This window comes from Heteronotia binoei, chromosome 2 (assembly GCF_032191835.1).
Source record: "Heteronotia binoei isolate CCM8104 ecotype False Entrance Well chromosome 2, APGP_CSIRO_Hbin_v1, whole genome shotgun sequence".
Classification (NCBI taxonomy): Eukaryota; Metazoa; Chordata; class Lepidosauria; order Squamata; family Gekkonidae; genus Heteronotia; species Heteronotia binoei.
The window spans coordinates 195114933-195130433 of record NC_083224.1 but is presented as its reverse complement, the minus strand read 5'-3'; the positions used below and the strand labels follow the sequence as shown (position 1 = coordinate 195130433).

General features: G+C 48.3%; 1 protein-coding gene across 1 annotated transcript in view; it reads left to right on the top strand.

Annotated features, from left to right (window-relative positions):
* Positions 1-7784, top strand: part of LOC132567451 (nuclear factor 1 C-type) — a 70446-nt gene extending 62662 nt beyond the window's left edge. The window contains exons 2-3 of the mRNA XM_060233126.1: positions 4397-4944; positions 7763-7784. Coding sequence (XP_060089109.1) covers positions 4397-4944; positions 7763-7784 — 570 coding nt within the window. The remainder of the gene's footprint in view (positions 1-4396; positions 4945-7762) is intronic.
* Positions 7785-15501: the final 7717 nt, after the last annotated feature.

Genomic DNA, 15501 nt, shown 5'->3' with positions numbered 1-15501 from the left:
CAGTGGTCTGTGCGAAAAGGATCTTGGGGGCCATACGCTGAACATGAGTCAACAGTGTGATGCGGCGGCTATAAAGGCCAATGCGATTTTGGGCTATATCAACAGAAGTTTTGTGTCCAGAGCATGTGATGTGATGGTATCGCTTTCCTCTGCTCTGGTAAGACCTCACCTGGAGTCTTGTGTTCAGGTTTGGGCACTGCATTTTAAGAAGGATATAGACAAGCTGGAATGGGTCCAGAGGAGGGCAACGAAGATGGTGAGGGGTCTGGAGACCAAGTCCTATGAAGAAAGGTTGAAGGAGCTGGGCATGTTTAGCCTGGAGAGGAGGTGGCTGAGAGGTGATAGGATCACCATCTTCAAGGACTTGAAGGGCTGTCCTATAGAGGATGGGGTGGAATTGTTGTCTGTGGCCCCAGAAGGTAGGACCAGAACCAATGGGTTGAGATTAAATCAAAAGAGTTTCCGGCTCAACATTCGGAAGAACTTCCTGACCGTTAGAGCAATTCCTCAGTGGAACAGGCTTGGGAGGTGGTGGGCTCTCCTTCCTTGGAGGTTTTTAAACAGGCTAGATGGCCATCTGACAGCAATGAAGATCCTGTGAATTTAGGGGGAAGTATTTGTGAGTTTTCTGCCTTCTGCAGGGGGTTGGACTAGATGACTCTGGAGGTCCCTTCCAACTCTATGATTCTAGGATTCATCTACAGATTGTCAGGCTGAGCCCATCTCGGAGGAGCAGCACGGCGAGCGGAGAAGAGGCGGCAGCTGCGGGGCGGCTTGCCACGCTCCCCGGCGCCATTTCCCCCCTCCCCCTAGCTCCACCCCAGTGTCTCCTGGTTCCACCCCCAAAGTCTCCTGGCTCCATCCCCAAAGTCCCCAGATATTTTTGGGGTTCGACTTGGCAACCCTAGGCAGCAGCGATTCGGGGCAGGGAAGGAATTTTTAAAAACAAAGAGGTGAGGGTGCCTAATTTGGTGCCCCTCCAGGGCCAGCGCCCCAGGCAAACACCTAGTTTGCCTAGTGGAAGAGCCAGTTCTGCTTGGAAGCTAAGCAGCATTGGCTCCGGCGAGCGCTTGGAAGTCCAGAGTTGCCCTGCAGAGACAGGCAAAGTCAAGACACACCTCTGAACATCTCTTGTCTCGATAACCGTACAGCAGGGGTGGCTCGTGTGGCTCTTTCACACATATTGTGTGGCTCTCCGCACAATATGTGTGAAATAATAAGTTCCCACCACCCTGTTGACCACCTCGGAGAAGGCATTTCTCTCTTTAAATCCGTTTCAGTTTGCTTTATTACGGTCCATGACCAAATACACAGCACAACGCAGGCCAACAACGGCCACATAAAAATTGTAAAAATCAAGATGGACCTAAATAGGTAAAACGTAAGATATTTAAAAAATAAATGTGTAAATAAAATAGAGGACATTAGTATGAATAATATGACAAATAGTACAGTAGTGGTCAAACATCTTCTAACTTAATAAATATAGTACATATAATAATTTTTTAAAAAAAATTTAAACATTGTGCAGCTCCAGAAAAAATATTAACTAGGATACACTGGTTAAAATTACAATCTGTTACCTCCACATTCACTTGTAAGAACCATAAAATGCAGTTTGATTGCATGGGAACAAAATTTGGTAACTTTATGCTTGGTCTCTGTATTTATATCAGTTTCAGTAGCCTTTGTGATAGTATACAGAGTACTCAGGCATTTAAGAAAAGATAAAATACAAGCTTGGAAATATTCAAAAAACAGTCAGTTCAGGACCCCTGCTTGACATAATCCTCACGAATTCTCCTAGCTGCCGCCATAAATTTGGCACAATTAATTGTGAATTGGGGGTTAAGATCTGATAACAGCGTATTTCTGATTTTGAAATCAGAAAACCCGAGACATCCCTCCGACAAAGAAGAAATGTACCTGGCTCGTATGCCGGGGTATAGGCCACACCCAAACAAAACATGGTCAATGGTTTCAACTTTATCTGCACCACAAGGACAAACCCGCTCAGCCGTAGGCACCTTTCTAAAGCGGCCCTCAACGACTGCTGAAGGAACGATATTACAACGGGCCATAGAAAAGGCCCTTCTGTGGGATGGTATTGTTAGAGTTGAGAGATAGGGGGCTGGAGCTAACACATCTCTCCTTTGAGGGGGAGCATTCTGTCTCTCAGTGTCTTGTAGTCTCTTTAAATCGCTTCTCCGAGCCAAGCTAGCCGGCAGCTTGGAGAACGCATTGAAAGTTGCTTTCTTTCCACATCTCCCTCTTATTTCCTTCCTTCCTCGCAGCTCTCAGTCAGCTGACATTCATGTCTTGTGGCTCTCAGACGTCTGATGTTTTTTTCCATGCGGCTCTTACATTGTGCAGGTCCGGCCACCGCTGCGCTACAGAGTCACCGCAAGATAATTGTGACTTGAGGGTGCTTATTATGGTTGTCGTTAAACACTTAATGTTGTTGTTAACTTGGGGCACAGGGACCTGTAAGGCAAAGGGAAGAGTCTTGTTCCACATGCAAAATCCATGGATCTTGCACAATATATTGTTGATTGCTTTGGGCTGTTTTAAAAGTATATATATTAAAAATGCACACTACAGTCGCATGAGACATTTCCCATATAGTTATTACAGACTGGAAGCTTAGATTCTTGATGCACTTCACTGAGTGCACCGTTGGAAGAAAAACGTTACCAATTTAATTAGAATTTGTCTTCATGTAATGTGAAATTTCGGTATATTTTCATCTCCCAAAATAGGGTTAGCAGTTCCTCTTGTATTGAATGCCCTGCTGTGAATTCTGTTTCCCGGATACAGCAGCTGGGCATCGAAGCAGCAGATTTCAACTGCAATCCTAAGCATACGCCTTTCTAAGTCCACTCTAGCCTATGGACTTAGAGAGGTGTAGTTCTGCTTAGAATTGTACTGCAATTACTCCTGCTCTGAGCTCTGGGTGATATGCAACATGCTTCAAAACAGTACACAAGTTAAATTAAAATTAATTTTAAAATTTTTAATAATCTCAGATGCAACCTTATAAATCTTTCGGCATTCCGGACAGCCAGGGTGTCATGCTGGGGAAGGGAAAGAAAAACTTACAAAGCATCTGGGGGGAGGGAGTAGGAGAGGAAGGTGCCGACTGAGTAGCAAACTCTTGCTGCTCTTGGCCAAAGGCCCAGCGGAACATCTCTGCCTTATAGGCCCTGCTGAATGGCATAAGGGCCCAGATGTCATCTGGCAGAGAGTTCCACCAGGTCGGGGCCAGGACCAAAAAGGCCCTTACCCTGGTCGAGGACAGCTAGGTCTTTCCACCACTACAAAGTGTTGGTCTTAACAGCAAGTCCTGTGGTTTGTGTTCACAAGATGGCCGGGTCAGGAAGGTGTTTGAGGGGAGCTAGAAACAGGGTTTTCTGTAGCAAGAACTCTTTTGCATATTAAGCCATGCCCCCTGATGTAGCCAATCCTTTTGGAGCTTACACTAGGCCCTGTGAGAAGAGCCCTGTACGCTCTTAGAGTAGGGGTGTTGAACTCATTTGTTATGAGGGCCTGATGTGACATAAATGAGATCTTGTTAGGCCAGGCCATGTCGGGCCTGGCCATGTGTGTACCTATTTAAGATTAGGTAGCAGAGATATAAACTTTACAAAAAACATAGACAAACACAATTAAAGATTTTTTTTAAAAAAACAAAAAACTTAAAATAAAACATGCTTAAAACATTAGCACTCGGTCTTAAAGATGCTTTCTTTGTATTTCTCCTATGGGATTCAGGAAACTGGGCAAAGGAAGCTCTGGCTCTTTCCTTCCTTCCCCAGCGGACTTGCGGGCGGGGGGGAGCCTCAACCAATAGAAGAAAGAGAGGCATGGCTCAGTAGCTCTGCCGTGTGATTGAGAGAGCCTGGCAAAGCGTGCTCTCCCTTCCCCCTTCCTCCCCAAGGGAGGAGCCTCAGCCAATGGAGAAAATAGAGGCTTTGCTCTTTGCTCCCGTGCCATTGAGCAAACCTGGCAAAGCAAGCTGGGATGCAGGAGGAAGCAGGAGAGAGGGAGAAGAAAGCAGATGACAGCCAGTTGCTCGGGGGCCTGATAGGAGCCCTCCGGTGGGCTGATTCGGCCCATGGGCCACATGTTTGACATCCATATCATAGAGGATTGGCTGTACATCAAGGGGTATGTCCTAATACACAAATGAGTCCCTGCTGCAAAAAAAAGCCCTGGCTAGAAGGAAACTTTCCTGGTGACTCTCAGCAGCTCCTGTCTCAGTGGAGCTACAGACCCTGATGTTGGGTCCTTAGTTGGCCCTCGCTTCCCATTGTCCTCCCTCAGCTGCCAAGTCATACTGAAATCTCAGCAGGCGCAGCCCTGATGGTCCTCTTCTTTTGCCTTTCTGTTTTCCCAGGATGAATTCCATCCCTTCATCGAGGCTCTCCTTCCTCACGTCCGGGCCTTCGCCTACACCTGGTTCAACCTCCAGGCCCGGAAGCGCAAGTACTTCAAGAAGCACGAGAAGCGGATGACCAAGGACGAGGAGCGGGCCGTGAAGGACGAGCTGCTGAACGAGAAGCCCGAGGTGAAGCAGAAGTGGGCCTCTCGCTTGCTGGCCAAGCTGCGGAAGGACATCCGGCCCGAATTCCGCGAAGACTTCGTCCTCTCGATCACGGGCAAGAAGCCCTCGTGTTGCGTCCTCTCCAACCCCGACCAGAAGGGGAAGATGCGCCGGATCGACTGCCTGCGCCAGGCCGACAAAGTGTGGCGCCTGGACCTCGTCATGGTCATTCTTTTCAAGGGTATCCCCTTGGAGAGCACCGATGGGGAGCGCCTCGTCAAGGCCGCGCAGTGCACCAACCCCATCCTCTGTGTCCAGCCCCACCACATCAGCGTCTCCGTCAAAGAGCTCGATCTATACCTGGCGTATTTTGTTCGCGAGAGAGGTAGGCTGCCCTCTTGGTTGAATTGGGGGGGTGGGGTTTGACTTTTTTCTCTATCACATTCCCCCTCTTCCCAAATGGGGGGTTTTCACATGGCAGCTTTAAAAGGGTGTGGTAAGGGAATGCAGCCTTGTGGTGCAGAGTGGTAAAGCTGCAGTACTGCAGCCTGAACTCTCTGCTCACGACCTGAGTTCGATCCCGGCGGAAGCTGGATTCAGGTAGCTGGCTCCAGGTTGACTCAGCCTTCCATCCTTCCAAAGTCGGTCAAATGAGGACCCAGCTTGCTGGGGGGGAAATGTAGATGACTGGGGAAGGCAATGGAAAACCACCGTGTAAAAAAGTCTGCCATGAAAACGTTGTGAAAGCAACGTCACCCCACCCTCCCTCCTTCCCTCCCTCCCTCGCTCCTTCCCTCGCTCCTGCTCTCTTTCCCTCCCTCCTTCCTTCCCTCCCTCCCTCGCTCCCTCCTTCTGTCGCTCCCTCCCTCCTTTCCTCCCTCCCTCGCTCTCGCCCTCCTTCCCTCCCTCCCTCCTTCCTTCCCCCCTCCCTTTCCCCTCCCTCGCTCCCTCCTTCCCTCCCTCCTTCCTTCCTTCCCTCCGTTGCTCGCTCCCTCCTTCCTTCCTTCCTTCCTTCCTTCCTTCCTTCCTTCCTTCCTTCCTTCCTTCCTTCCTTCCTTCCTTCCTTCCTTCCTTCCCTCGCTACCTCCCTCGGTCCCTCCCTCCCTCCCTCGCTCCCTCTCTCCCTCCCTCACTCCCTCCCTCTCTCGCTCCCTCCCTCTTTGTAGACCTTCCTCTTGATCAATTCACTTCATATTACCTGGAACCAATGCTCACAACAATATGCACGTGACTAGTCAGTTTCTTTATGTGGTGTTAGAGGTTATACTGAGCAACTACCGCATAATCTTGTAATTTCCACTGAAATTGACTTTTTTGTAGAACAGGGGTCTCCCCTGTTTCCCAACTTTACTGTGTCCATCCCGTTTGGTTTGCTAATCCCCAAGTGGGGGCAGGGGATCCCCCGGTTTGGAGACCCTTCCGCCGCTTCAGGGTCATCAGAAAGCAGGGGGAGGGAGGGAAATGTCTGCTGGGCACTCCATTGTTCCCTATGGAGACTGATTCCCATAGGGTATAATGGAGAATTGATCCACGGGTATCTGGGGCTCTGGGGGGACTGTGTTTTGAGCTAGAGGCACCAAATTTTCAGCATAGCATCCAGTGCCTCTCCTCAAAACACCTTACAAGTTTCAAAAGGTTCGGACCAGGGGATCCAATTCTGTGGGCCCCAAAAGAAGTCACCCCTCTCCTTCATTATTTCCAGTGGAGGGAAAGCATTTAAAAGGTGTGCAATCCTTTTAAATGTGATGGCCAGAACTCACTTTGGAGTTCAATGATGCTTGTCACAACCTTGCTCCTGATTCCACCGCCATTGTCTCCTGGCTCCACCCTCAAAGTCTCCTGGCTCCACCCTCAAAGTCCCCAGATATTTCTTGATTTGGACTTGGAACCAAGAGGGAAAGTTCTCTTTCTGCATCCTCCATACGACGCATCCTTTTATAAAATATTCATCACATTCCTTCCACCCCACTCCCCTTTTTCCCCCCAACTGAAAAGCCCTGAACTCATTAGCCGTTCCTTCGAGAAAGGCGCTCTGATCTTTGGATCCTTTAATAATTTGTCCTCTTTTCCCTGTTGCCCAAGCTTTTGGCTTCTTTGAAACACTGCTTTTACTTTTAAGAGAGCCAGTTTGGTGTAGTGGTTAAGTGTGCTGACTCTTATCTGGGAGAACTGGGTTCGATTCCCCACTTGCACCTGCTGGAATGGCCTTGGGTCACCCATAGCTCTCCTCGGAGTTGTCCTTGAAAGGGCAGCTGCTGTGAGGGCCCTCTCAGCCTCACCCACCTCACAGGGTGTCTGTTGTGGGGGGAGCAGATATAGGAGATTGTAGGCCACTCTGAGACTCTATCCTTGAAAAGGCAGCTTCTGGGAGAGCCCGCTCAGCCCCACCCACCCTACAGGGTGTCTGTTGTGGGGGGAGGACACATAGGAGATTGTAAGCTGCTCTCTGATTCAGAGAGAAGGGCGGGGTATATATCTGCAGTCTTCGTCTTCTTTTAAATGGGTGCTTTGGAGCCCAGCATGGATTTCCCAACGGGAACGAGATTGCATTTTTGATCCATGCGGCGGGTTCGTTGTTTTTGTTATTTTTCTTACTTCTTCCAAACTTGTGCAAGAATGGAAGGAATGGGCCAGAAAGATGGCATTTTGCCTGGGCACTGTAACTGAGTATAGCTATATATCCACAGTATTCCAATGTATTTCTCTTTTAGAATAGTGTATCAGAATAATGTTTTTTTGTATTGACGTACTCAAATAAGGAATATTGACTGTTAATCTCATTACATATACTAAACCCACCTTCCACTATGTTTGGATGTGTTCTTTTTTTTCTTAGAATGATGTTTATTTGTCTAAATTAAATGTTCAACCATACCTCTTTAATTAAACCTTGTGTTTAAATTAAACCTCTGAGAAACTCATGCCCTCATTCTAAACCCAGAGCTAACATTACAACAGACTCTTATCTATGGCAGTTTACACCTAATGACATAGACATCGGTCTGCTATTCTGGTATATTACCCCCTTGATGATGCAGCCCGGTTAACACAAACTAACAATCACCAGACCCCAACTTGTGAATCTTTTAATCTGCTAACAAACATTTCGATGCTTTTGCATACTAATTCACTGCCCACTTTCCCTCTATTTAGGACTGTTTGCCGTTCCATCCTATTGTCTGACAAAGTATGCTTTCTCTTTATGGGTTTCTCTTTTAGCTGTATGGACATACTCAACTAGGGATACTGGCTGTTTATCTCATTACGTATACTAAACCCATCTTCCACTATATTTTAATGTATTTTTCTTCTAATGGCAAACTGTATGTTTGTTACATGGTAAAAGGTAAATAAGTTAGATGGGAAAAACTTCTGAAAAAGTAATGCCCTCTTTTTAACCCAGGCTTATACAATAGAGTGATTGGCAGAAATTCTCACATTTTGACATATTACTGTTTTATTGCCATCGCATGCTCATGCTACCCAGATCAAAGGTTTGCTCAGTTTGTTAATTTTACTATTCTGTCATCAGAGCCCCGTGGCGCAGAGTGGTAAAGCTGCAGCACTGCAGTCTGAATTCTTTGCTCACGACCTGAGTTCGATCTCGGCGGAAGCTGGTTTCAGGTAGCTGACTCAGGTTGACACAGCCTTCCATCCTTCCGAGGTCGGTAAAATGAGTCCCCAGCTTGCTGGGGGGAAAGTGTAGAGGACTGGGGAAGGCAATGGCAAACCACCCCGTAAAAAGTCTGCCGTGAAAACGTGAAAGCAATGTCACCCCAGAGTCGGAAACGACTGGTGCTTGCACAAGGGACTACCTTTACCTTTTAAATTGGATCTTAAATGTGTACCATTTTGCATTCTAAATCTCTGCATACCAGCTATAGATAGCTCTGCTCGCTGTACCTGATTCCTTGTCTGATTAAGTGAGCTTGGAGCACAGGAAAGCTTACGTTCTGAATAAAAACTTCGTTGGTCTTAAAAGCGCACTTGACTCCTACTTTGTTCTGTACACGTCTGCTCATTTGTATTCCTTTGTAAGGAACCCTGCTGTCATTTCTTCCAAGCCTCAGGTCTCTCTTTCTCTCTCTCTCTCCTCTGGCTTTCCTTCTTGCTCCTGCAGCCTTCCAACCTTGACCCCAGACAGTCTGGGTCTCCCAGGCGGCCTTGGAATCACCTGATCCGCCTAATTGGGAACAACCCCAGGCAGTAAATACACAGCTGATAAGGGCCTCCTTCGGCCTGTCAACTTTCCCTCAACTGCAAGGCTGGCCTTCTTAAGGTGGCGCCGAGCTACGATTTTTAAGGCAGAATGGGGGAGTCTTTGGACCTACGGCCACCTCTGCAGGGCCGAGGCTGAATGGTCACAAGTAGGGTTGCCAATCTCCAGGAAACCACTGCTGACATATGAAGCTGCCTTATACTGAATCAGACCCTTGGTCCATCAAACACAGTATTGTCTTTTCAGACTGGCAGCGGCTCTCCAGGGTCTCAAGCGGAGGTTTTTCACACCTATTTGCCTGGACCCTTTTTTGGAGATGCCGGGGATTGAACCTGGGACCTTCTGCTTCCCAAGCAGATGCTCTACCACTGAGCCACCGTCCCTCTCCAAGAGAGGCGGATAGAACAACACTATTAGCTGGTGAAAAAGTCTTAAAAGACCGCTTAAATCCTTTGCATGTCAAATGCTGTTATATTCATGTTTTTGTTGTTGTTCAGTCGCACAGTCGAGTCCGACTCTTTGCAACCCCCTGAACCAAGTCACGCCAGGCCCTCCTGTCTTCCACCATCCTCCAAAGTCTGCTCAATTTCATGTTAGTCACATCAGTAACGCTGTCCAGCCATCTCCTCTTCTGCCGTCCCTTTCTTCTTTTGCCTTCTGCCTTTCCCAGCATCAGGGTCTTCTCCAGGGAGTGCTCCCTTCTCATTGGGTGGCCAAAGTATTTGAGCTTCAGCTTCAGCATCTGACCTTCCAGGGAACAGTCTGGGTTGATTTCCCTGAGGACTGACTGATTGGATCTTCTTGCAGTGCAAGGGACTCTCAAGAGTCTTCTCCAGCACCACAGCTCTGCGCTCGGCCTTCCTCATGGTCCAGCTCTCACAGCCATACATTACTACTGGGAATACCATCGCTTTGACTATACAGACTTTTGTTGGCAGGGTGATGTCTCTACTTTTTATTATACTGCCCAGGTTTGCCATAGCTTGTCTGAAGTAGTAGAACAAAGCAGGAGTTCAATAGCACCTTTAAGACCAACAACCTTTTATTCAGAACATATCACATCTTTTCCCGTCCCCCCCTTTTTTTTTTGTCTTCTGCCTTTCCCAGCATCAGGGTCTTCTCCAGTGAGTGCTCCCTTCTCATTGGGTGGCCAACACATTTGAGTTTCAGCTTCAGCAACTGACCTTCCAGGGAACAGTCTGGGTTGATTTCCCTTAGGACTGACTGATTGGATCTTCTTGCGGTCCAAGGGACTCTCAAGAGTCTTCTCCAGGGAGTGCTCCCATCTCATTGGGTGGCCAAAGCATTTGAGCTTCAGCTTCAGCATCTGACCTTCCAGGGAACAGTCTGGGTTGATTTCCCTTAGGACTGACTGATTTGATCTTCTTGCAGTCCAAGGGACTCTCAAGTGTCTTCTCCAGCACCACAGCTCGAAAGCATCTATTCTTCTAGAACACATCAAAAGAGCATATTATGCTTCTCATATATTACATACATCATTCATATCATTGCATTGGAAACATAAATTCTTACCGAAGTTCTTAAAGTTCCAGTCCCGTGCCCTTGCACTCAGTGTATCCTGCAGCCATTCTTCCATGCTCTGAATATCCAGCACAAAATCCAGTTGCCAACTTTTCTTCTCTGGTGGGTGATGTTGTCAGGTAGCACTAGCAAACCGTAAAGTAGCTGGATTTCTTAAAAAAAAAAATAGGTGGCTATTGATACGAATGATGCATGATAGGAATGATGTGTGTTATATGTGAGATGCATAATATGCTCTTTTGATGTGTTCTACAAATATAATAGAATTTGATGTGCAAAGTATTTAAGTCAGGGGTGGCCAAACTTGTTTAACGTAAGAGCCACATTGGATATATGTCAGATGTTTGAGAGCCGCAAGACATGAATGGCAGATGTTTGAGAGAAGAAGACATTGGATTTATATCCCGCCCTCCACTCAAGAGTCTCAGAGCGGCTCACAACCTCCTTTATCTCCCTCCCCCACAACAGACACCCTGTGAGGTGGGTGGGGCTGGAGAGGGCTCTCACAGCAGCTGTCCTTTCAAGGACAACCTCTGCCAGAGCTATGGCTGACCCAAGGCCATGCCAGCAGGTGCAAGTGGAGGAGTGGGGAATCAAACCCGGTTCTCCCAGATAAGAGAGCTATGGCTGACCCAAGGCCATGCCAGCAGGTGCAAGTGGAGGAGTGGGAAATCAAACCCGGTTCTCCCAGATAAGAGAGCTATGGCTGACCCAAGGCCATTCCAGCAGCTGCAAGTGGAGGAGTGGGGAATCAAACCTGGTTCTCCCAGATAAGAGTCCGCACACTTAACCACTGCACCAAACTGGCTCTCTGGAGAGGAGGGAAAGAGGAAGGAAGGAAGACGGGAGGGTGGGGGAAGTAGAGGTGGAAAGAAAGCTACTTTAACTTTAAATGCATTCCCTAAGCCACGGGTGGCCACCGGTAGCTCTCCAGATGTTTTTTGCTTACAACTCCCATCACCCCCAGCCAGCATGGGTTTGGCCACCCCTGATTTAAGTGGTCTTTAAGACTTTTTCACCAGCTATTAGCATTGTTCAATCCCCAGGTGAGAGGCAGGGAATACCTTGGTTTGGAGGCCGTCCCCCTGCTGTAAGGTTATCAGAAAGCGGGGTGAGGGGGAGGGAAATGTCTGCTGGGCCCTCCATTATTACTTATGGAGACTGATTCCCATAGGATATAATGGAGAATTGGTCTGCGGGTTTCTGGGCTGTGTGGCTTTGTAGGTAGAGGCATCAAATTTTCAGCATAGCATCCGGGGCCTCTCCTCAAAACGCCCTCCAAGTTTCAAAAGGATTGGACCAGGAGGTCCGATTCTATGAGCCCCCAAAGAAGGAGCCCCAATCCTTCATTATTTCCAACGGGAAAGGCATTTGAAACCCTTTAAATGCGATGGCCAGATCTCCCTTTGGAGTTCAATGATGCTTGTCACAACTTTGCTCCTGGCTCCACCCCCAATTTCTCCTAGCTCCACCCCCAAAGTCCCCAGATATTTCTTGAATTGGACTTGGCAAGCCTCGCTTGCTGGTTTGACTACCCCCCTGCTTTAATCTGCTCTTCTAAAAATCAGGCCCTGCCACTCTTTATTTTCTCACCTGCTTCCCCACGCAGGGTTCTTCCTGTAAGAAAACAGACATATTTTTCCCCCCATGCTAGTTTTTCGTGCCGACAGCATCAAAGAAGTAAAAGGGATCAACGGAGCTGAAAATGAGGCAGGTTACGACCACACCGGATCGGGAGGAGATGAAAACTGCCGTGTTGGCAGTGTTAAAATGATGTGCCTTCGATGTGCGCCGTTCTCACTGTGAGGGTGCCAATGGGTGTGGGTGTAGCCAGGACTTTTATTTTGTAGCAGGAAGTCCTTTGCATATGAGGCCACACACCCCTGATGTAACCGATCATCCAGGAGCTTACAGGGCTCTTCGTACAGGGCCTGGTGTAAGCTCCAGGAGGATTGGCTACATCAGGGGGTGTGGCCTAATATGCAAATGAGCTCCTGCTACAAAAAAAGCCCTGGGTACAGTCATAGTGGAAGGGGCCTTGTGCATTGCAGGAAGGCGAGTGTAGGTTGAACATATGAACATATGAAGCTGCCTTATACTGAATCAGACCTTTGGTCCATCAAAGTCAGTATTGTCTACTCAGACTGGCAGCGGCTCTCCAGGGTCTCAAGCTGAGGTTTTTCACACCTTTTTGCCCGGACCCTTTTTTGGAGATGCCAGGGATTGAACCTGGGACCTTCTGCTTCCCAAGCAGATGCTCTACCACTGAGCCACCGTCCCAAGAGGTTGCCGTGGCCCTCTTCATGTGCTTCTAGGATCATGGGCCGTGCAGAAATGTGGTCATCTATACCGGTGGCATAGCAGTGAAAGCATTGGGCATAGAGCAACAAAAACCTGGATTTGAATCCGTGTCTGGATTGGGAAATGGACTGGCCAACCTCCGCTGCTTTCATTCAGAATCTGTCTTGCCGGGTTGTCGGTGGGATCAAATGGGTGTCGTCTTCTTCTTCTTCTTCTTCTTCTTCTTCTTCTTCTTCTTCTTCTTCTTCTTCTTCTTCTTCTTCTTCTTCTTCTTCTTCTTCTTCTTCTTCTTCTTCTTCTTCTTCCTCTTCCTCTTCCTCTTCTTCTTCTTCTTCCTCCTCCTCTTCCTCTTCCTCTTCCTCTTCTTCTTTTTTTTTCTTCTTCTTATTATATAAAAAGCTATCTACATACTCAAAACTGACCATCATCCAAAGATATAACACATTTTGCATACAGAGGTCTGTTACAGATAACACATTTTACAAAAATAAGGACTTGAAGGGAAAATCTTTGCAGCAGACAAATATTCAACAATAGGAGATCCGCAGGGCTGCGGGTGGCCTTGGGCTAAGGCCTAAGTAGAGACTTGGCCTTAGTAGTGGCAGGTTTTACTGGGTTTATGGTACTATGCGGCTAGCGGAGGACTGGAAAGCATCCCCCTTTTGGGGAGTTAGGGGTCTGGCAGGATCAGCCTTTGGGTTTGATGACCCAGGGTGGGAGAATGCAGACCGTCCTGGAACTCTTGCTTCTTTATGCATCTCAGCTTGCTTTGCAAGGCTTGCTTAATCGCACAGGAGCTACAGAGCAAAGCCTCTGTTTTCTCCATTGGCTGAGGCTCCTCCCTTGGGGAGGTAGAGGGAAGGAATAGCTTGCTTTGCCAGGCTCTCTCAATCACACAGCAGAGCTACTGAACCAAGCCTCTCTTCCTTCTATTGGTTGAGACTCTTCCCCTCCTGGTCCCCTGGGGAAGGAAGGAAAGAGCCAGAGCTTCCTTTGCCCAGTTCCCTGGATCCCATGGGAGAGATACAAAGAAAGCACCTTTAAGACCAATGAGTGCTAGTGTTTTAAGCATGTTTTACAGTAACCTTTAAAAAAACCTTTGTGTGTCTATGTCCTTTATAAAGTTTATATCTCTGCTATGTAATCTTAAATAGGTATACACATGGCCCAGCCCGACAAGGTCTCATTTATTTCAGATCCAGCCCTCATAACAAATGCGTTTGACATCCCTGATGTAAACGGACCCCCGTAATCTGTTCTATTTGGGAAAGGATTAGGTCCAAATGCCTGTAGGGTCAAACTCGCCTAATGTAAGAGCCACATCGAATAAACATCAGACGTCTGAGAGCCACAAGACACGACTGTCAAACGTTTGAGAGCTGTGAGGAAGGAGATAGAGGGAGAGGTGGAAAGAAAGCAACTTTCTCCAAGGTGGCCAACGGGGTGATGCGGGCTTCTAGAGCCAGGCAATATGCGTGTAAGAGCCGCATGTGGCACCCCTGGCCCATCTTGAGCTCTTTAGAGGGAAAATCAGAATCCAGCGTACTGAAATTAATGCATATTTTCAGAAGGTGGGAAGGAGGCGGGGACTTATGGATCTCTCCACAGGAGAGGCATTTTTTAACCTGAGCAAAATCTTGCTGATGCAAGTTATGCATAAACAACTCTCCCTCTAAGTTACCCTGGCAGCCACCGTTTCTTCCCCACTTCTCTGATACCTCCCTTCCCTCCTCTGCCTTGCTTTTTTTTGGTCTTACCTGTTCCTCCCTCTCCAGTTTCACTCTTCCAATAGGAGAGCCAGTTTGGTGTAGTGGTTAAGTGTGCGGACTCTTATCTGGGAGAACCGGGTTTGATTCCCCACTCTTCCACTTGCACCTGCTGAGATGGCCTTGGGTCAGCCATAGCTCTGGCAGAGGTTGTCCTTGAAAGGGCAGCTGCTGTGAGAGCCCTCTCCAGCCCCACCCACCTCACAGGGTGTCTGTTGTGGGGGAGGAAGGCAAAGGAGATTGTAGGCTGCTCTGAGACTCTGTCCTTGAAAGGGCAGTTGCCGTGAGAGCCCTCTTCAGCCCCACCCACCTCACAGGGTGTCTGTTGTGGGGGAGGAAGGCAAAGGAGATTGTAGGCTGCTCTGAGACTCTGTCCTTGAAAGGGCAGCTGCTGTGAGAGCCCTCTTCAGCCCCACCCACCTCACAGGGTGTCTTTTGTGGGGGAGGAAGGGAAAGGAGATTGCAGGCCACTCTGAGAGTCTGTCCTTGAAAGGGCAGCTTCTGTGAGAGCCCTCTCCAGCCCCACCCACCTCACAGGGTGTCGTGGGGAAGGAAGGGAAAGGAGATTGTAGGCTGCTCTGAGACTCTGTCCTTGAAAGGGCAGTTGCTGTGAGAGCCCTCTCCAGCCCCACCCACCTCACAGGGTGTCTGTTGTGGGGAAGGAAGGGAAAGGAGATTGCAGGCCACTCTGAGAGTCTGTCCTTGAAAGGGCAGCTTCTGTGAGAGCCCTCTCCAGCCCCACCCACCTCACAGGGTGTCTGTTGTGGGGAAGGAAGGGAAAGGAGATTGTAGGCTGCTCTGAGACTCTGTCCTTGAAAGGGCAGCAGCTGTGAGAGCCCTCTCCAGCCCCACCCACCTCACAGGGTGTCTGTTGTGGGGGAGGAAGGGAAAGGAGATTGTGAGCCGCTCTGAGACTCTTCGGAGTGGAGGGTGGGATATAAATCCAATATCATCCCATCTTATCCCTTTCAGTTACTCTACTTGTGTGCACGTCTCAACGAATATTATTATTTCCTTGTCCGTTTTCACTGTTGGGCCATAATTAAATTGAGTAGGATGGGTGTATCGGCTTAGGGAAGAAATGCAGTATTGACGGGATCCTTGTTAGTCTGTCCTTGATTTTATACTAA